The sequence below is a fragment of the Mesitornis unicolor genome, unplaced genomic scaffold (genome assembly GCF_000695765.1).
Source record: "Mesitornis unicolor isolate BGI_N332 unplaced genomic scaffold, ASM69576v1 scaffold11230, whole genome shotgun sequence".
Lineage (NCBI taxonomy): Eukaryota > Metazoa > Chordata > Aves > Mesitornithiformes > Mesitornithidae > Mesitornis > Mesitornis unicolor.
The window spans coordinates 33,066-56,043 of NW_010156329.1; the positions used below are offsets into that span (position 1 = coordinate 33,066).

The window sequence follows — 22,978 nt, forward strand, 5'->3', positions numbered from 1 at the left end:
TCCTTTTTCAGCAAGGATGCAGCTGTTAATTGCTGATTTCAATGAATGTGGAGATAACGTGTCTCAGGTTGCCAGGTTTCCGAGGTGTCTCGAACAAGAACGCAGCCAGAGGAGGAGTGTTGCTGATCAGAGAGGTGTGCGGTTGTATGTAAAATGCTCACTGATTTAGCTTGAAGCTGATGAAGTCTTTTACTGCACAGCTCAAACTCTTTCAAAACCTTCCAAGAAAGAAGCTAATCTTGCTTTGCATCACTTTGTTGGGAGCAAAAGCAACGCAATCCTACCTGGCTTCATTTTAGGGTGAAAAGTGCATGGTGTATAAAGCAGATTTAACAGTCAGAAGACTTGAGCACTCTCTTAAAATTCCATGTTACTGTTCCCATTTGTTTTCAGTAATTATTAAGAAGGTATAAAGTAAAAGACGTATAGCAAAAACACTCCAAACCCCTTCTTGGAAGCATGGGGATAGCTCTTCTGAGGAAGGTTTCAGTTCCGTGTATCATCTTTCCTTCCAAACATATTGCAAAATACTGTAAACATTATTAACTAAAACTGAACAATGTAAAGTATGAGAAAAATCAGATAACCTGTCAGTTGCTCTACTGACAGAATGACTTGCTTATGTATCATTAACACAATGTTAGCCAGCAGCACCAAAAAAGAAAAAGTTGCCTTCTCCATCTGTTTTAGAACTTACCTCAAAAATTACTTTTCCTTTCACAGGGAAAAGTTCTGACACCACAACTTAAAATCATTTTGTACATGAAAGGGTATCAAGTCGAAAAGAAGCAGAAATACACATCACATGCCACAGCCTTGCAGAAAGGATTGGCTGGATGGGCCCCTCCTTACAGCAGCTTCCCAGCCCTTACCCAGCAGGTCCTCGGTGCCACTGGCAGCAGCCCCTGTGTGTCTGACCGAACTTGGGGTTCTGCTCCCTGTGCCCAAACCCAGGATGGGAGTTTGGTGAAAACACTTCAAGCCCTGTTGATTTTAAAGTGAATACAGGCTTGTAAATCAGTACCATCACTGAAATGCTACACCACACCATGTGCAAAAGCTCTTTTCCCCTCCCGTCCCTCTGAAACAACACAGGTTGTAACGGGTTGTTACAACATGCGGCCATGTTACTTTCACAGGCTATTGCCACCACAAAATGCAAATTCATAGGTACATTTTTGGCTTGCAGCCCAGAAAAATAATACACATTTTGATATAGATTTTAGCTTTCTTAACCTCTGTGAAGCATCACAAAACACTTTGTGTAACACTTTAGATTTGAAAACTGTAGACTACAAAAGGCCACAGTTCTTTTCTTCAAAGTCACTGTATACCATTTTTTAAAAAAAGCAGCAGCATCTTCCTCTAAGCATGTGTTTTACTTTTATAGGCTTGCTGACACTTTTATTGTCAAATAATTTGAAACTGCCAGGCAATGAAGCAAATTATGGCCAATATCACAATGGGAAGCAATACTTTATTTGGGATATCTGAGCCATGTGTATGAATGGTTATGATCCAACCACCAACCCAACCCAAAGACAAGCTCTCGCAGGCATTTCTCAGGAAGCCTACAGCTACTCCCACGAGCTAACATGTAAAGCTGTCACCTTCCTGCTCTATGGATCTCCTTGCTCTGTACGCTCAGAACTGAATCTCCTCATGATAGTTATAAAAACAAATCATTCTTCCACAGTCGCTAATGTCACAGAGCAACTGCGGTGAAACCCAGCTGGATTTCCTCCTGGTGCAACACAGTCTGGCACAGGTCTGTGCTGAGTGCCACTCTCCTTCAGTCTCCATCCTCCCCAGCTTCTGTCCTCAGGACAAACCTTTTCTTCCCCTAAGTGGGTTTGCAAGACTAGCAATTAGAAAACTGATATTGGTGTATCTTACGGTGCCCTCCTCATACCTCAGGTTAAAGGTAAACAGGTATGAATACTGATGCACTTTACTCAGTGACGTTTACTGAGGTTTTAGGGTTTTGGGCCATTATTAACCAACATACCTATGAGCAGCCACACAGATGAACTGGTGCCAGCCCAGACCTAGGACAACAGTAAGAAAGGTATACACAACCTTTTCCTCCTCTTATTGCAGTAAGAGCAAGTCATCCTCAGCTGGAGATTTTATTCTCTGCGATCTCACCGTACTCTGCTGCGAGTTCACAGGCAGCGCTCCACTCTGTGCTTTGGACTTCATACAGCAATTAAACCTTGAAGTATTCAAAATCTGACCATTTGTTTGGTTAAAGGGAACAAGTACAAGCTTAAGGGAATTAGGTATCAGCATTTCTGTAAGATACATCTTTGGAAACGTGCCAAGCGATTTGGAAATAGGGCGGTTTAACAGCAGACCACAAGAATGAATTATTGTAAATGATATCAGAAGGAAATGGGAGAGTTAAGTGACACACACTTTTTCCTCCACTTGTATCCTCGCTAGCCAGGAGTTATCAATTTACGAAACAACATAGAGTAAGATAACATCACAAACCCCAACAGAGAACTGGAACAGTATAGGCTGAAGTCCTACCATGCTCAGGAAGGTTTTTTGGAAGAGGTGCCCAGCTGTGACATGGTACAGAGAGAGGTTGTACTGGCTCTGTCCCAATGCCAGGCTTGGCTTGCTGATTTAAGGCCAGCTTTTGGTTGTCAGCACCCCTGGAGTATAGAGTAACCTTAGAAAAATGCCACAGAGTATTTCTTGCATAGGAAATGGGGTTCTGGGTATTCAAAAGAAAACAACTGGCTTTTTGTTTAAGACTTGTGTTCAAAAGAAGATCCCACAGCACACACAGATAATTGCCCAGTTTCCTCTCACTGCAGCAGACACTGGTTCCCAGAAGCAGGGCAGCAGTGTGATGGGGTGATGAGCAGCAGAAGGTGGGTTGTACCCCACTCTGCCCTGCAGCCACAGGGAAGGTGTGCCTCTGCTCTGCTGCTCCATCCCTACTGCCGAGAAAAAATGGTCTCCTCAACCAACAAGTGTGTGGGAGTGTCCTCTCTCGCAATAATTTGAGCCAAGCAGAACTTCAGATCCATCTGTCTCACAGGATATGAAATCTCAGTCTCACTGAATTCACTGAATGAGCTGGATGTAAGAGCTGGATCAGCGAGCACCCACGTATACTGGTAAGATTTTATGTGCTGTTCACACACAGGTTAAGAAGGAGTCCCTTGCTTACAGTATTTATCTCTTGAAGAAATCTAAGACAACAGCCCGAAGCGTCCGCATTAAATAAACCAATTTCCATGATCAAGTATCACCCCCTCTTCCACTCCCACGCAGTTCGCATTACCTTATTAAAAATGTTAAGTTTGCCAGAGCAAAGAGCCAAAAACTTTTGATTAGCTTGTTCACAGCTAAATCCGTCCCTGAATGCCATCTCCCAGTGCTTCTGCTAAGCAGAAGGATGTCTCTAATACAGAAGTGCTGTGTACAAATAAAAAACTGGGAACACCAAGGTAGCATTGCTGGGATAGGAGAAGGAGGTGGCAGCAATGGAGGCTTCACAAGGTGCAGAAGGTGAAGTGTCACTACCACCCACTTAACACCTCTGCTAGACCCACGCAGGCAATATGCCAGAGATCAGGGAGTCTCAGGTGAAGTTCTGACAAAAGGGTTACCCGTTTGACTTGTCTTTTTGCTGAATGGGTGAATTTTTTTCTGGTTTTACTACCCTAATTATTATCCATTTTTAATTGACATATTTAATAAGCAACAGTACTCTCTTTAGCAGAGACAATTCTATGCTGAAAAGTCAACCTGACAGAGACGGTGGCAAACCCAAAGTCTTGGCCAGTTTCCACCTGTTAGGAGCCTCCCCATTGGAAAGGCAGTATCTGGGGCATTCACTGCTCTGGCTGACTTGCTCAAACAAGGATCAAGGATCTCAGAGCTGCAGGGAAGAGAAGGGAGTGTGCAAGGAGAAACCTGTATTGGCAGCTGAGCACTTCCCTGTCAAACCAAGGAGGGCAAACTTCACCAGAATGTGAGATACAGGGTAACACCATGGCTACATTTTCAAGTTACTAAAATTCTGCAGTTATCTAAACCAGTCCATTTCTAGATGTCTTCTGAGAAGTGGAAGGTACCTACTAAAGGTGAGCTGTAGAAGTTTGATAGTTCTAACGCAGGCCACTATTCTTAGGTGTTAACGTTTGGACTTAAGAGCCTGAGCTTTCAGCAGCTGTTTTTGGACATGCTGACCTGTGTTCCCCGGCCCGGACAAACAACCACCGGAGATTACAGGAGTAGGTGAAGTGTCAGACCTTTACTTACTGATTTTTACTGTAAATACTGTCAAGCTTTCTTATGTGTGTATGTGCACACACACACACTCATCTGTCCATGCAGTAAAAGGCTAATGCTTCCAGTTTTTCTCCATGATGAAAACTGGGCCAGTATCCAATGGTTAAGGTACATTTAGGTTTTTAGACATCATGTACTTGTTCCTGGGGTCGTTCGAGCAACCTCTGAACTACCAGTTCTCAAATGGATTCCCCAGCCAGGGGTTTCAGAGCACTCTACAAAAGATGAAAACTGAATGCAAAAAACCAGCCAAGGCAGTTGCTATCCTTTTCATGGACAAGCCCAAATGCTCAAGCCAAGTGCACAGTAATGGAGGCAGCAACTAGTATTTTGGGAAGGGAGGCTGTCCATGCCCATGCCAAGCATGTTATTTTGCCACTAAGAACATTTTTCTCCTATTTAGCAGAAATACCTACTCTTCGTGGGAGCACCTAAAGCTGAAAGTATGGTACTGCAATGTACAAATGAAACCAGAAATATTCTTTGCCTAATTTTGCCTAAATTGGCTCAGCCCAGATATGGAGCAGTATTGTCACCGAAATCGGCCTGTAATACCAGTATCACACTGGGAGAACTCCTCCTGAGGCCCCGGCTCTGCACAGCTGTGCCTCCACCATGGGGTAACAAGTGGTTCTCTGAGGAGATACAAGAGAAGATCCAATGCTGCATCAAACACAGGGACTGGGAATTACAGCTGGTTCGGGGGGATACACAAAGGGTGTGTTGGAGACAACTGTACCTGCCCCCCAAGACATACAGTGGTTTAAAATTGTATTTTGAATTATACAATTGAATTCCCCCCACCAAGAGCAAGGAGATATACTTTGCTACTGAAATCCATCCAAGATAAGCAACATCTGTCAAGAACATACTAACATACTTTATGTGTATCTGTACTAACAAAGACCACCATAAAAACTGGACTATACTCAACGGCATTTATAAATGATCAATATTAAATCAACAGCTATTAAAAACCACTAGATTTTACCTCGCCTGTTTCAGTTAGAGATGAACACCCTAGTCAGCTCAGTCCAACAGCAGCCATAGCAAGTCTATGCTCTCAGGTTTTTTTCAGACTATGCTGTCATCTAAAATGATGACAAATAAAACTCATTTACAGGTGACAAAGATATTTCATTTACACTGTAATATATGCAGAGAAAAAAATTAAAAGGCAGACCATAACACAGCACTTAAAGGAAAGCTAAAATTTGTTACAGCAAACATGCTATTAAAACTTAGCAACCTCTGCTTTGGCTAAAGGCTTATACATTTCTAACAGTAGGCAACCTCATAGTCCGAATTAACCAGTACTAACAGAACAAATATTAAATTAGAGGAAAATTATTGTTAATTCTAGCAAATATATTTTTCTATTTTTAATAAAATTCAATTTTTCTAGATTACCATAAAATTAATATAGGCTACAGGTACAACAAAAGGAAAAATATCTACACCTGATGAAAACAGTAAATATTAATCAAACCAGAGGAATCAACCCAAAGGAATTATTTCAGAAATGGATAGTCTGTTGATTTTGCAATCAACCAGTAAGTAGTAGCAATGTACTACGTATTATTATTAGAAACAAAACCATAACTAACAACAAGTTGTTTCAAAACTGCAGACTGAAAGGTTAAAACTTACCATAATTTTTGCATATTATTACAGCACCAAGCTTCAAAATGCATAAAAAATACATAAGGCCAAATGAAAATACTAGTCTCACCCACATAAAATAGTTGAGCATTTACATCTGATACATTAACATCCTGGGATCTTAAAAGCAGTGCTTTCAAGAAGTAATAAATACAATATTCTGTTCTGCAGGATAAATTGTTTTAATAGCAGACAATGAAGTACTTGGGGTAGAAAAGGGAGGACTTCCACTATTTGGTGGAAAAAGATTGGGCTGTTCCTACTTCTTAATGCAACATTGCCCCCACCTGGACAATCGAATTTTGGTTTACAGGTTCGTATTATTACTGTAAAACCTGATAAAACACAGTGTAAACTCCAAAAAGAGAGTCTGGAAAGAGGTCACAGCAAACTTCTATCATTTTTTGTAGTACACTTTTTTCAAGCTACCTAAGTCTTTTAGTTGACTTATTGAAAGTCTTCTTATTTTCCTGAACTAAATGATAGCTACTCAGTACTCATAAAAAGTCCTTTTATATTATACACTTATTTCTGCAAAAAAGGGAATAGTGCATTTTCTACAAATAATGCTGTATAATATTAAGATAAACATGGTCACATAATTTCAATGCAATATGTATACTGCATATGCATATTTTGTGTATATATAAAAGATAATGCACATAGCTTATACAGAAAAATGACAATCTTTTCACTGTATTTACCACATATTATGCTTTTAGGTCAAAGAACTCCAATTAGCAAAGTAACTTTTGTTTTACCTAAGAGAAGCCTTAGCCTTCATGAGGAACCATGCGTGACTGAATCTGATCAGCTCGTGCAGGAAGCAACTTTCTTTTGCGACATCCCTCACACACCTTGGAGCGACCAACAACTCGGGGAAGTCTGAAAACTGCCCTACGTCTCTTTTGACTAATTAAAAATTAAAAAGCCCTGAAAACTTAGCAACTTACCTCCCCATTTCATCCAGAACAACCATTTGCAACTACCTGTATTTGTAGTCAAGAAAAAATCCCTATGATGAATAAAGCTTCTGAAATGACAATAGGAGGAGGAGCACTAGAAGTTAAATAGGATCTTCTGACAGCACCAGAAGTTATAACGATAAAAAAAATACTAAAAGGTAAATACAAGTGCCAAATGGAAGGAAAAAACCCCAAGTTTAACACAACTTGAGTGGCATGCACATTATATACATAAAGGCAGTGCTCCTGGAAGGATGCTGTATCTTTGCTCTGTGAAGTACAACACGTTACCAGTATCAAAACATGGGACAATCATCATCCTCCAGAGAGCACTTATTTTAGTGCCCCCTGGTGTCAACATTATTCTGATGCCTTAAATTTGCATTAGGATATTAAGGAAAGAAACAGGAACAAAAATATTCCTCAGAGTTAAATTATTCTGTCTTTTTGCAACACTTGATTGCTGTCCATATCCCCCACTCTATTATTTGTCTAAGCAAATAACAATACCTGTTAATATAGCCAAGACATATCTAAAACATTTAACACGCATTATACTAACATTGTACTTTTATGACAGGTTATGTTTGATTTTGTAATACTAACGAAACTCCCTTAAACTGCTTAAATTCTGGTACCTGAATGCAATAAAAATATGTGCAGGTGAAACCTGTTTTACTGCCACCACCAGCAGCTGGGGAAAGAGCAGTCAGCTTTTGCAGAGGTAGCATCCTGCTTCACTTAGGGTACTGTACTCTTCCCAACACTTCTACCAAAATCAGTACACTTAACTCTGAGAGTGTTATAAGAAAGTCAGACAAAATGAAAGATGCCGTCTGATGATCCTACCTGCTTCCATTTGAACTTCTAAAGTTAGTTGTATTCTATAAATAATAGATAGGCCAACTGTGAATGCAAGGTTAATGGCCTCACTCTCTGAGGTCCCCTGCGCTTCACAAGCAGTTGGATGCTGTACTCCCATTATTTATGCTTTCACCTGAGCCCTCTTAATAAATTGCACTGGCTCTCACTCCAGGAAGGAGTATCTCCTGTATTCCCCGTGGCTTGCCCGTGCTGCATTGGGTCCTGATTCCACACGTAGATGCGCCAAAGCTCCCGTCTTCCTCAGGGTGCACGGAGCAGATATAGCACAGCCCTGGGTGAGGCGATGGCATGCAGAGCAGGGACCTGCACACATGTGGGGACAGGAGACCACGCCATGCACCTGGCAGACCTTGGTTATCACCCTGACTTAGGAGGATATTTCAAACTGCTAAAAACGCTGAGTGCTCAGCAGAACAGATAATTATTTTCAGTATTTTGCAAAACTAGAATGGACCAACTAACCCCCAAAAATGTCATCAAGTGCTTGAAGGTCAGTGAACCTGCTAATAAAGTTGCTCACTAAGTGTTGAATTTTCACTGAGACACATTTGTCAGACACCATAAAAAGACCAAGACCTTCAACTCATGACAACTGCAGAAAACCATCGGAGGTAATAGCTGTATCTATTCTGGTGACATCTGAGGTCAGGCTTATTTTCTCACATTTCTATTATTTAAGCATGAGCCTCATCATGAAGAATCAATCTTTATTTTGAGATCATAGAAGCATTTTCTATTTGTCAAGCGTTGCAGGAGCCCTGCTGATCAATTGCAATAAAACAATCAACTCCTGACGTGCCTTCGGTGCACGGCAACGCCAGGAATCCACAAAGGCAGGCTGCACGAACTGCTAAGCAGCAAATTGAATGCAATAAACTATCATTTTCCTGAATACCTTCCCAAAATCAAAACATAAAGTACACACACTTCAGGTTCAGTGCCTCTGATGGTTCCTACAACAAACCAGCGAACCACAAAGGTGAGAAGAGATGATTGCCTTGCCCCAGAGGCTTTCTCTGCTGCACCCCACATATTATTTTGATGGCCAGTGTTCTCCTTCCCCTAAAGCTGGGGTGTTGCTCTGTGCTGCAGCACTGACAGGGCAGGGGCAGGAGACAGAAGGGAGGACTGAATGGGATTTGTTTCATCCATTTTGAAGAAAGCAGATGTTGATTCATTGACAAAAATGGTTTTTGCAGAAACACACTGGCTTTGACTGAACTTTTCACAGATGCCATTTCCCAGGGTCAAGTCATAACTTCCAGCCAAAGTCAGAGAACAATTTGAGGAGAGCTGAAACCAGAGGTTTCTGTGTCCCATGAGGGCTCTCTAGCCACTCAACCAATCTCCTTCCCTAGGTCTGAACAAAAGCAATTCTGCAAAAAGAGAGAACATGAGACACTTGCCCTGGAAGAACAAGTAATGCAGAGGAAACCATTCAATGGACAGGAGCCCCAGGTGTTCATTTGCTCTTGATTTATGCGTAGTAGGGAGTCAGATCTCTGCTCCTTGAATCTGTCCACTGGTTTTTGTTTTGTTTTGTTTTTTAATTATTGAGTAGCAACTTTTCGTATCATTCTCCTCCCACCAAACTTTGAAAGACCCAAACTGGACTGGCATGGTGAGCAGGGATGGTGGCTCAAAAACCCCTGGAAAATCTGGTTTGGTTACTTTCTGGCGCTGGCCTTGATGGAGGCCTCTCACATACAGGGCAAGAGACTGCAAACTACAACAAACGCTTCCACTTGTGACTCCAGTTTCCATATTACCAAACACAGTTACAGCCTCCCTACAGAAACAGCAGGCATCGTGGCACACCACAAGTAATGCAATACCTTGGGATAATGCAGGAAACCTCAGTTTAGGGCTCAGTTTCTATCCAAGCTGTCATAGGTTTAAGGTGATAGAAGAAAAATCGTATTTGTACGTTAGCCTACGTCATCACTGCAGACTGTGATTTGTAACATTCTGAGTAGAAGATTTTATTTAAAGGTAACACTTGAGTGAAAGGGCCTAGAATTGCAGTTCCCATTTGTCTGTCTGACTCTTGTTGACCATGGAGAAAACAGACACTTGCTACACCACACTGCTAACACAATTTAAATGTTCACCACATAGATGTTATAGATACATGAATTATTTATATTAAACACTGACTTGCTATTATTGCAATATTTACTTTTAATATCAGTATCAGCTAAGTGCACATATCTACCGAATATCTAAACTTCCCTGAAAATACTGTTTTATTTCTATGTCAATCATAACGCTTTGTGTTAGCCATTTCATTTTTAATATTTAATAGACTGAAAATGACAGCCCTGCTTATCGAGACAGTCTATATTAATAAGAAGCATCAGAAATTCCCTCTACAGTCCTTGTCTTGCACTGAGATCTTTTAGCAAAGAAGCTATACCTGTGAAAATGTGGATTATGATGCAGTATCAGAGATGTAATTCCATACCAGTTTCTTACAGAAGCATTAATCCTCTTTGGTGTAGATTAATTTTCAAAAATGAACATGATAAAACCAGGCTGTTCTAAATTTGCCACAGTTTTTAAAGAAGTCAGAATAACAGTCTTTAAAAAAAGGGTTAAAGATGCAACAGCACAAGTATTTTTGCCTGTGATCTCCTGTTGACACCACCAAATCCTTGTAACACGTATTTTTAAAAAGCAAACAAAGCATGCACTTGAGTGTTTCAAAGAAGCAAAGCATTAGTCTTCCAGATTTATTTTTTCTAATATTCAGGTGCTGCGAGTTATTTACTGACATTGCTTTGTACATAAAAAACCTGGGCAGCACACTTCTGCAAAACTCGTAAATGCCATTCATATCCACTAATTAATGTTAAAAAAGATAGGGAATTGTACTGAATAATTTAATAAAAATCATACCAAGTACCCAATCTTCCAATTCTATTACATACAAGTATAGGAATCATTAAATTAGATTTATATTAAAATATTGGCAGAATCAGAAATAAGCCTTAAAACACTTCAAGATATTTCTACAGTTCTTTCACCAGAAGCAAAGCCATTTTTTCCCTGTGTTCAGGCCTTCCTAAGATTATCCAACAGAGGGCTCCCAGTAGCTATTAAAAAGCTTAACTGAGAGCCAAATATACGAACACTAACATATACATACACATTCAGCACACTGTCATTTCAATAACCCGTTCTGTATGCACACATATGTGCACCTACACCCACTTCAGAAATTTGTAAAAGCATTCAGTAAAACCACCCAGGTAGTGCCCTGTCATCATCTGTATGCTGCTGAGGCACGTTAGCTCAGGATTTTTTCTAAAATACTATTTTTAACTGTGGAAAATGAGTGTATTTTTAAATCGCCTTTACACAAATGAAATTACCCTTTCTTAATTTCTTTATTTCTTTACTCTCACTTGAGAAAAATACTAAGAAAATCGTGTGGAGCCAAGTTTGACTGCTACGCGAGTATCAGCCAGCGGAGAGGCATGGGCAGAGACTGAAGCCCGGGTGGGCACTCACGCACACGGAGCACTTACGGACCAACAACCTTCATCTCATCCCGACAAAGATGCAACTGGACCGTTTCAGCAAGAAGATATTTCAAACTAGGTTAATCCTCGTTCTCTTTGTTGAGATGGTTACAAAGCGGGGCTGTACTCCAGTACTTTTGGAGTGGTTAAGTAATCAATGTACTTGGCAGATTGTGCTTTTCTGACCTTTAGACATCTGAGGTTAATAAATTTCTAAGACTTCATCAGTACAGCAGGAAACCTGAGTTTGCTAGGAATCTCAGTTTGTGCTGTTGGTGTTTAGGAAAGACTTCAGCTATCCACTAAACTGCCCTCAGAGACTGTAAGTAAAAGGGTTGTAAACATGCCCTTCACCCAGAGGTCTCCCAGTAACACTATTCCCCTCACCATTTAAAGGCCTTAACTTTAAATACAGGACACTGCAATGCATTGTGGCACATCTTCCCTCAGTAACATATGCTGGATTTCCTGTAGGCTACACATTTCTTCGAAAATTTTATCAAGTGCCATACAGTATCATGTTGGTGTGTCCTGCCCAACCAAAAAAACCTCACAGCATGCTTTCTACTCAAGCCCAATACGATTGCAAGCCAGAGGTATTGTTCTGCAATAAATTAATGTTGGTATTCGATGGTTTTAGTACACTATTCAGCACAGATGGAGATAATATATAAAATATTGTACAAGAAGCTTTTAAAAAAGTTTTTACAGTATTAAAAAGAAATTAACGATCTGTAATTCGGTAAGTTCATCCTGCAGCACCTGCAGATGCGCCCAGAACATTAGCCAACAAGGCATAGTTTTTTACTTCTGAGATTCAATTTATTTTTCATAATAGCTTTTGAGCTTATCTATGATAATACTAATTTTCTTTCCTCCACACTGTTACGTTCAGCTGTGAAAATACATACCTGCACCCTTTTTGCACGTGCCCCAAAAGTAGTCTTACATATCTTCCACTGAATGTCAGTGATTAACTTCTCCAAAACTAGTTCTGCTCTTTTATAAATACAGGGGTTTTGATCCAACTCTTAGGAGGTGAAGTACAAAAGCTATATTCTGCTATGTTACATACCACACAATTAGGTTTGCCTTTCCATTTCTAGTAATCTATTTGGTGCTTTCATTCACTCCTGCAGTGATACTGCATGTGGCCATGTAATGTAAGTGGAGAAAAATGTATGGCATTTCTAACTGTATGATGGCAATGCTAAACTCTAATGAAAACATTTTTAGAAATTTTTGGCACGATACAGAACTACAAGTACCCTGCCCTGACCTGAACTGAGATGGGTTTGATCTCCTCCTCACACATTCACAAGTCCACTTTCAGGCTGGGATGTCCACATGCACACAGGCATTTGAAGATTTAATCCACATTGCGATTTGATGCAATTCTTTAAAAACAGCCCTGCATCAGAGTGGAGGTTTGGATCTGAGCTTCAAGAGCAAATTCAGATTCCAATTTTTGCAGCTGCCCTTGTATTGAGAATACAGCTATTTCTTAAACTAAATTATAAGCGTTTTTGGCATAGAAGTGTTTGAAAACGATCTCCCTTTTCCCTTCAACTGGAGGTGCATGTATACAGGACCCCTGGAAGGAACCTGACCAGTCTGGCATGCAACATTACATAGTATTTTAAAGATTTAAGCTTTTCTCTTTAGGCAGCCATCATTTTACTAATCAAGTCCAAGATGTACATCCAATGTACATCTGGAAACAGCAGTAGTGTTACCACATCAACTCTAAACCGCTACTTACCACAAGTCTCCATCTTCAATGGTCTTATCATTTGGGGCTCCAGCATGGCCATAGTGCAAAACAGATGAGTTCTCCCCACTGAGGAGTGAAAAGAAAATTCAGCACAATTAATGGAAGAAGAAACATTAAAACATGCAACATGAGAATTAACATTGTAAACACGTGACACTGCAAACATCAGTGTATTCATATATTAAGCATGAAATTTTGCAGCCTGTGAGAACTGCCACAGGCTCTGCCGTGGTGTGGGTTGTAATAGCACACCCTGCAGCTTGCTCAGCAAAAATGGGTACAGAACAGGCATTTTGCTATTCTGGCTGCAAGCTGTGACCTTTCTGCAGACAGAACTCAGCACAGTTCATATAAATACTTCCACATCCATGACAGTGCTAAGGAAGCAATTACGCAAGAGTAATTTTTCAACCTATACTCATTTATTATCTCCTGGATTTTTATTTTTTTTTAATTTCTAAGCGATATGTTTCCCCATTTGAGGTTAAATATTCTGGAGCAAAATTCGACATGTTTGAAACACTCTAGGAGTCACTGGGACTGGAAAAATACAGCTGTCCAAGTGAACAGTTCCAGTTCACCTCTGGCATGGCTACACATGATCTCTGCCGGAACAGCTACACTGCATGCTGCTCGAGAAGCATTCGCAGTGTACAGGCATGAGAACTGTCACTCTATTCCTACCTCTTATTAAAAATCACATTGCAAAGAAAAGATTTTTATTCCTGGAAACCTTTCAGACTAAACTGCTGATTCACAGGAATAAAACGTCTCCAGAGAAGGACGGACCCTTGCTCTGTGCTTCTGAAGCTCCATGATCCATTTGGTGACCTATATTTGGTCTTAGTATCCTCTTTTGTCTACTGATACTCTCCCAGGTCTATGAAACAACAGTTAAAAGACTGGGAAAGATCTCTAGCTCTACCTATTTTTCTTTTACTATGCTCCTCAAAGAGATGCTCTCTCTCTTTTTCTTTTCAAAAAGCTAGAAGAATTATATCATAATCAAAAATACACAGAATCACAGAATATGAGGAGTTGTAAGGGACCCGAAAGATCATCCAGTCCAACCTCTGTCAGAGCAGGATCACCAGACCAGGTCACACAGAAAGGCATCCAGGCGGGTTTTGAATGTCTCCAGAGAAGGAGACTTCTTCTCTACATGTCCTACACATGTTAGGACAGGGTCACTGCAGCATCTCCCTGACCCCTCCAGCTGACTTGTCAGCCCATATCTCACCCTTCATCAAAACTATATTGGTCAGCCTGCTCAAATTTGATTCTTTCAAGCTGTGATGGTGGAACTGCTTCATATTTTAGGTGAAAGGAATCTGAGGCTCAATTTCAATGAGTCTTTTGCTGTATCTGGAGCAAATGTGCCATCTGACCTACTTCTCATATTAGACTTCTGATATGTGCAAGTACAAAATCAGTAAACATGCACTGTATCCAAAGAGATTACCTTCAAGACACATTAAGTACTTAATGAGACATTTAATAGATCATTGGTCATTCAGATATAAAACTCCATAAGCAATGATTATGGAGGAGAAAGTAGATGGCGCTTTAAGTTTCTGAAGGCTCTCAATCTAAAGGGCTGGATCATGTTGATATTTTGAAAGGAGTAAGTCTTTATTGTTTTCTTAACATGTAAGAATCACTGTGCAATAAGGCAGGGAAGGAATAATGGGAATGACTTTCTGATACAAAATGTATTTCTTAAAATTCTACACACTCCAAAGGGAAAAATCAAAGTTGTTAAATCCAGAGTTTAAAAACCCCACAGAACTAAGGCTGCAACAAATTTGTTTTGTGATGCTAGTCCAATGGCTTATGCACAGTTTTATAACCAGCTACTACCTGGCTGCTTTTCACTTCCTGGACACTGGACTTGGGAACCTACGCTGTCGGGCAGATAAGTAAAAACAGCCCCATCTTGGGGTCACTGATGCCCATCAAGGTGAAGACAGATGTGAGCTTCTATCTGAGATGTCCTGTCTCATGGGCACTGGTGGAATAGTTCCTTCTGGCCAAAATTCCAGTTCTCCATGCCAGGACACTTTCAAACTTTGTTTGCTTTATCTGAAAACAGGATCTATAACAGGGCAATAGACTGCAATCAAAATAAAAGGGCTTTTCTGTGCTTCCAGCCTCAGCCGTCTCCTTTCATGTACAGGTGATGGCAGCGGAGACAGCTCCTACCCCTGTGCTGGGCTATCAGCCCAACAAGTGGAGGCAGCATCATTTGCTGCCTGAATAACTGTTTCCCAGGTGGAAGGCGACGATTTTGGGTGGGTGGCACTTCGAAGCAACTGGAATGACCTTGGTGCTACGCATGACCCTGTTTGTGAACCCACACGCTTGGTATTTCAGGAAAAGCACAAAAATAATTTAAAAATCCCAACACCTGGCATGCAGGCACACCAACACACACACACATATGCTCCACAGCAGTTTGTCAGGATTTTAGCTGCGGGTACTATTCCTCATGTCCCTCTAAAAATGGGGATAAAGCAGGAGAAGCAAATAGCACATGCTTATATTTATGATCAACTTCTAAAAAATTATCATGAAGCCTAAGGGCATGACTCAGTGCTAATGTATTTGCAGACAGCTTGTTTACTTATCATATGCTGACACCCTCGGCGCCATATACCATACGAGCTGCATAAACCAGTCATATATTCAAATATAAGCACTGCACAAATGCCTTCAACAATAGACACTGCAAATACAAAGATGGGGGATTTCTTTTGCACATTTTAATGTAAAGGTTTTAGTTTACAAAATATTTCTGTAAGGTTTGGCACCAACTGTTAAGGAAGATGCATGAAAAATCTGTTTTTCAGCACCGTTAGTGAAGCGTTAAGCTGCACAAAATCTTTCTTGGCATTTGAGACTCCTTATCTGTCATGCATATCTTGGCTCTGCAGCGTAAACCGGATCGTACCATGGAGAGCACAGTTGGTGCTGAGGACCAGATACGCACACCATATGCATTCCAGGTTTTTTTGCCCGTTAGAAGTGACTGGGGTGAGAGGGCCTTGTTCACCTGGGACAGCTCTGGGCAGGCCCCCTGGGCCAAACATCCATTAGGGGCACAGCAGACCTGCTCCTGAAAGCTCTCCCAGCTGTCTTTCATGCAAAAGAAATCCAGCACATGCACTCCAGGACTGGTCCCCATCTCTGTGTAAAGTCTCATGGCTGGGGACAAGCGGAAGATCAGAAACGCACTGCTGACCCAAATTAAAGTACCAATTAGGACAGACTGCCAGCCCGTTCCTGCCAAGAGGTGCAAGTCCAATCTTCCTCACAGGAAGCCTCTTTACCATCATCCCCAGATGAAGGCAGGAAAGATGCTCTGGGAACAATGCTACAAAATTTATGTACCCACGAGGTAAACGCTACAGCCAGCCAGTTACTGTACATAATGATTCCGTTAGACTTTCAAGGTGGCTTCAAAACAATTTAAACAAAACCTCCAGCCCCTGGCAAGGCAAATGAGCCTTCCCATAGCATCTATTTCTTTTCTTCCCAAGGAGCAACAGTTGAAAGGTCTGGCATTAGAGAGCTAAAGTCAAGGTTTAAAATGAAGTGCTGTGAGGAGGTGCAGATTATAGGCAGCTCCACTGCCTTCCTGGAGGTCAGCACCTCTGCAAACCACCACATGTGGGGATGCTGATATCTGCCTTCAGGCAGCCAACCTGAAAGTTTCTCCAAGAGATTTCTGTGTATCTACTTTTATTCCTTTAATAATTTGCCTCTAACTGGTGCCAGAGATGTGTTTGTTACAGAAAGAATTGCGTAAAGCAGCAGAAAAGCTGCAAATTAACACAACTGAGAATGCAAACAATAAGAAGAAACTCAGAGTACTGGGAAAGGAAAAAAAGCCCCCAACATACATTTTAGATCAGAAAACACCCTGAAAACAAATCATTAGAAGAAAGAGAAAAAGGAAGAATGTCAGCAATGTTTTAAGAACAGGACTAAGCTGAGCATCAAGCATTACAAAAAGTGCAGCTATTAGCTCTACATTAAGAACTAAAGAAATACCGACAGACCATTAACTAAAACAGCAAACTATTTCCATCATTATTTAAATAATAAAATCAATCCAGAAGGAAGCACTAACAGCCTTGCCTTCACTTTTTCACTTAAGAGATGAAATCTTGAAAAGTTGTATTGAAAAGAACAAAATAAAAACAGATTCAACAAGGATCCTAATCTTATCCAAAAAGCTTTACTTATGGTGATCCTCAGAGGAAGGCATTTTACTGCACTATGTTATTCTTAATCACTGGTATCCTCTGCTGAGAGTGGCTGTCTGCCTGGAGACCTCTGTCAAGAAGATCTGAACGTAAGTCTAAGATGCCGCAGAATCAAGTAGCAGCTGACCATGGCTTCTTGGTGGCTGCAGAGATACTGATGCACCACCTCCACCTAACTCCAGCAGGAAACCGCCCGGTTATCAGTGGCTGCCGCCCATCGCTGGGTCACCAGGACACACTGTGGGTGTAACTTAACCTGTATTGCCCTTTGCAGCCATGGTTACTTGGTACACTAAGACAATGCAATGAATAATTTATTAGCATCCAAACACTACTCAGACATCAATGCTTTGTAGATTAGTGCTAAATATTTCCTAGTATGTTTCTCCAATACTACCCTTCCCATTTAATTGCACCAACAGTTACATCTGTTTCCATTTCAAATCACTTACAATTTGACAGTGTTTGAAGCATCGCTACCTACAGAACTAACCTCACTATGTGACAACCTGTAATACTAACATATGTGTGTTATTCTCAACTAATTGGAAAGTGAATACATGCAAGCAAATGCATAAATGGTATCCGGTCACACCAAATATTCATTTACCATCTCCTGAAGAGTGTAACACTGGACAGGGACAGCAACAAATGCATGCACTCAATGTGTGCCAAGTGATTTGTATCTGTACTGAAATGTAGTATTGATTACTTCTGATATCCAGCTTAGTGAGCATCTTTTCTAAAATCTGAATAACAAAATTGCTTCTTATTTAAAAGCATGATTCTCTTCTACGGAAATTATTATCAGGCCTGTGGTCTAACAAAGAAAGATCCTGTCAAAATATCACAGTTTTAAGTGTCAGGAAAACAAGAAAACTCTGCATGAATAGAACAAAACATAACTATCCAAAAACCCCAATTGCACAAGCTATTTTTAACCACAAATGTAGTTAAGCACAATATTTACAATGCTTGACATTTTCACAGTAATAAAAAAAGGCCTATTATTTTTTGCCATTATTATGTTAATTGAATTCATCAAGTAGATCTACTTATATTCATTTCATTAGGATCTAGCTTAGAACTGTTAATATCATTAATTCTTACTTCATCCCTCATAGTCAGAATATAGCAATTTATGGACAAAGGCCTTTGTATTCTATCTTATATAAATTCTTTTTTTAATCAAGTTGTCTGCATTTTTAGTTGTAGTGGCAGGACAGAATGCCAGCTCTCAACTGCAACAGCGAGTCACGGTATTGTTAGGATCTTGCATTTCAAGGGTGGCTCTTCTCCATTTATTAAATTCTCCAATGGTTCAGAGGCAGCTCAAACACCACGGGACACCCAGGAAGCTCCTGTCATCACCCACTTCTGAACTACTTCTGGGGCTCTCCTCCCCTTGGGCCCTGAGACACATAATGCGAGTCCTGGGTTTTTCAGTCCAGTGGAGATTTAGTCTGGGTCACAAGGACCCACTCCACAAACATATGGTAGATATTTCTATCAGTTTAGCAAAGCCATTGATGCCTTCTAGCACCCAAAGCAGATCCTGCAGCACAGGTTCTGACTTACTGTAAGTGCACGTGAAGTCTGTAGGCCTGTGAAAAATTATCCACAGAGACAACTTGATTTTACCATCACAGCCTCTGACAATATCACAGAGATGGAGTCTCATTTCTATGGGATGTTAATTCTCAAGTTATATGACGGTCCTTAAACCAGGAAACTTATCAGACAATTTAGATGCACAATTTGCCATAAAAGGGCTTATGCTCCTACTGCAATTTTGCATGTAAATTGGAAAATTGCATTTATAAATAAGCAACTGAGTGAACAGCGGACAGAAACAAAGATTATAATTGTCCTTATTACCTCCAAAGTAAAATAAAATTATTGCCATTAATGTAAGAAGTATTTTTAAAGTGTATGTGACTTCAGTGTAGGGTAAATGTTTGTGAGTAGCAGCAGATCTACAAGTGGAACATACGTATCAACCCATATTCTTCACCTAACTGTCATATACCTCTGATCACACTAATTCCACTAACTAAGATTAATCTCTGCACAAAGCACACAGCTGTCCTCCAACATGCATCCTACACTATTCTCTTGAAATTCTGCAAGATTTCTGCATTCGAACTTCTACAACTGCAGGGAGAACTTTTATGATACTTTCCCAAATACAATACTTTCAACACTAACTGTTCAGCAAGAAAGAGAGAGCAAAAGATTTCCATATTCCAAAAAGATCAGTTTAATCGCATCCTAACCTTTGAGGCAAATAATTTTAAGAATGATATTAAATACTTAAGGTGTATTTCAAAGTAAGTATTTTTGAGCAAGAGAGAATAGCACTAAAGCCTTTCTCCATAACGCCATTTAATAATAAAAAACCCCAATTGCAGCACAGATGTGAGTATAAACATGATCTTGGCAGTAGCAGCAGTCACTGAAGAATCTCCCGAGTGTAGCAGAATCTGTAACCAAGTTATTTCTTTAAGACATAGTGCAAGCCACCTTCTTAGGCTTTACCAGAGGAAACCATTCAAAATTCACTCTGGCGGCACCTGCAAATACATCACGTGCCTAAAAGGAACAATTTGACAAGTAACCACACGGACCGCCACAGTTCAGCATAAGCCATGGACTTACCTGCCGCAGATGCAAGTGTAGGAGGTGTGGCGCATGCCCCCTCGGGCATAGCAGTAGTGCTGGAACAGGCTGCAAAGAAAGAAAGGTGACAATTAATAATATATTCAAAACCACCACAAGACAGGGAGGAAAGCAAGTCTTGCTTGAGTGCAGCTGTGTTGGTGCAAATCTCCAGCTCCCTGAAAAGGCTCTGCCCATTTCTGCTCAGCTGAGCACTCCAATTCCCCACACCCCCGGCCCAGCCGTCCTGCGGAGCATCACGCCATTTCCACAAAGCACATTAAGCAACTGTGTGCAGAGAACAGGGCCTCGAGTACAGCTCAGTAACTTCAACTGTCAAACTGCTTTCCTTAACAACTTAACATAGAAAGGCAAATTACTGTTGGCAAAAGGTAGTTCATCTGATCACAGAATGAATGGGATGATAACAGTTAAGTGCTGAACCTGGCCAGACTCTCCCAAGTGGAGTTGAGAAAACCACTTCTTGCTGCATTTCATGTACACGAACACTTCCAAGATCCTTATTTTCCACCCTGCTGCCTTTGGTCTATGGCATGTAGATTCAGCAGAAGTGAAGTCCAACCAACCCTTCAGAGGGAAGGAGCTGGCCAGACAGAGTAAAGCTGCTCTTCAAAATAATTTCAGCAGAAGCTCTCTCATTTTTACCACTGCACTGAAAGCTGAACCCTCTGCTGAAAGCTGAATTAAATATCCCTACATATGTGTGAAGCCTGAATCACATCTGACCATGAATCTCTTGTGTCTTGTTCTCATGTTCTCTTGTCTGAAGCACAACAGACAAAGAGAAAACATGACTATTCCACTTCAGACTGTGGTATCTAAATACCTCTATGATCTTCCCATACCCAAACATGAGAAAAAACTAACACAGACTCAATCCCAATAGCAGGAAGATAGCGTTAGGCTGAGTCCTCACCAACCTATGAAGAACATTACAACATTGTTTGCTGCTGTGTGTGTGAGGGACAGGGAAGTGAAGGGAGAGCAGCTCCTCTCGTACTGCTGTCCTGTTGGAGGAGCTGTTTGGCCTTCAAAGCATGAAAACATTTTCATCTTTGCTGTTAAAGTCCCCTTCACATGAAGACAGATATGCCCAAAGCACAATTAATAGAGGATTAGGTGCTTTAAGAGCTAAGCACATATCAAGGATCCTTTTATTCTTTTTGAAATATGCTCTTATTACAATCCAATTCCCTTTAATACTGAATGAATTTCAAAAACTCATTTGTTGTAATACTGAAATCATTTCATTAACACACAGTGATAATGGTGCTATTCAAAGAATAGAGATGTTGTGATTTTGTCCTTCTGCAGCAGAAATCCACAGAACACAATTCAAATTCTTTGAAGGATATTAAAGACATTACATGCTTGTAAATCCAAACCAGATTGTAAAATCACCCAAAATGATGGTATTTAAAGAGAAACAACACAAAACATCCAAATTACACAAGGAAAAAGAAAAGCTTACATTTAGAGACTTAGTAGGGAGATCCAGTTTATAAGATCTCTTTTCTGCTCAAAATGTTCTGGTTTTACGAGGTAGAAATACTAATTTTGTATTGCCCCAGAAACCAGTTATGGCAAAGAGTAGGTCAAATGACAGAGAAGATAAGGAGAAACTCTGACACGGTGAGAGCAGAGCAGAGATATCACTAAATCGAGCTCATAAAATTTATAATCTAAACTGTCATTTCCTCTGATGCGGACACTTTTTTCACAGAATGGACATTTCATATGGAGACAAAGTTATAGATCTGCTCCTCCCTAGCATGCCTGCAGGCAAGGTTTACTCTGTAAGACATGACTCCATGTATAAACATTGTGCACAATAATGTATCATACCGTTATATATGTGTAGCTGCGTCTTAGAAACAACTTTTGGTGTATTTTATAGACCTTTCACCTTAAATGACTGAATAAACTATCTCCTCTAGACAGCAACTTTCAGTACCCTTCTAAAGAGCTCTAAAAATGAAATAATGAAGACTGTAAACATCTTCTCATCATCAGTGATGCAGAGATAGCAGGGTTTATTTTTCCATATGACAACTGATCTCATATTCATGGTTGCAATTTATATGAAACTGTGCAGCCGAATAATAGTATTCACCTTTTGCAGTACTCCCCGATTCACAGTAAAAAGTGGTAAATAAATTAAGACATGCTCCGTATAATCCAGCTGTTGCCTGAACTTTGTTTCTGTTTTCAAAAAAAAGCAATCTGATTGTTTTATCAAACATTACAGACTTTCGTTGAAGAGTAACTAACAAGTGGCAGTTTATGCGACTGAGCTGAAGCCAGCACAACTGGCCAGGTAATGAGTTTTCTGCTAGTAGAACTACTCATACCACTTCTTTGAATTTACTTTTTCAGACTGTGACTCATTAGAAACAAGTTTATGCAGTCTGAAAAAAAAAATCCAACGTTTCTATCAGAGACAGCCAACATCCTTGTATAATGTGTCTTATCTAAGGGAAGGATTGCATATCCCTGCCACGGCAAATGCTGGCTTTTCAAAGCTGAAAAATGTATTTATAGAATTAGAGAAGCTGCCAGTACTTTGTAGTTAAAATCCTGGTTCCGCTGAAGTTAATGTAGGTTCTGCCACTAGACTTCTTCACACCAGGATTTCAGTGTCTACACTGCAAGAATCCTTATCCAAAAGCGTGATATAGAAGTATAAGGTCTGAAGTAGTTGGATGGAACATAATTTAATCTGGCACTCAACATATATTGCAAATATCGTATAATTAACTTTGCCTGGTCTTTCTGATTGGAGGATATGTGTGTTTAGGAAGTTTTATGTTGGTGCTCAATGCTTTGCCCTGAGCTTTTAATGAGACCAATAGAGATATAAAAGTTAAGCACCTTTTTCTCTGCTCCTTCTTTTGTGGGTTTCATAGC

The 22,978-nt window shown here is 40.4% G+C and overlaps 1 protein-coding gene across 1 annotated transcript in view; it reads right to left on the minus strand.

The window, feature by feature from the left end:
• PEPD (peptidase D) overlaps positions 1 to 22,978 on the minus strand; it is a gene marked incomplete at its 3' end in the record, with an annotated part of 105,834 nt that overhangs the window by 32,578 nt on the left and 50,278 nt on the right. The window contains exons 7-8 of the mRNA XM_010189601.1: positions 20,051 to 20,119; positions 13,113 to 13,190 (exon numbers count right to left, since the gene is read on the minus strand). Coding sequence (XP_010187903.1) covers positions 13,113 to 13,190; positions 20,051 to 20,119 — 147 coding nt within the window. The remainder of the gene's footprint in view (positions 1 to 13,112; positions 13,191 to 20,050; positions 20,120 to 22,978) is intronic.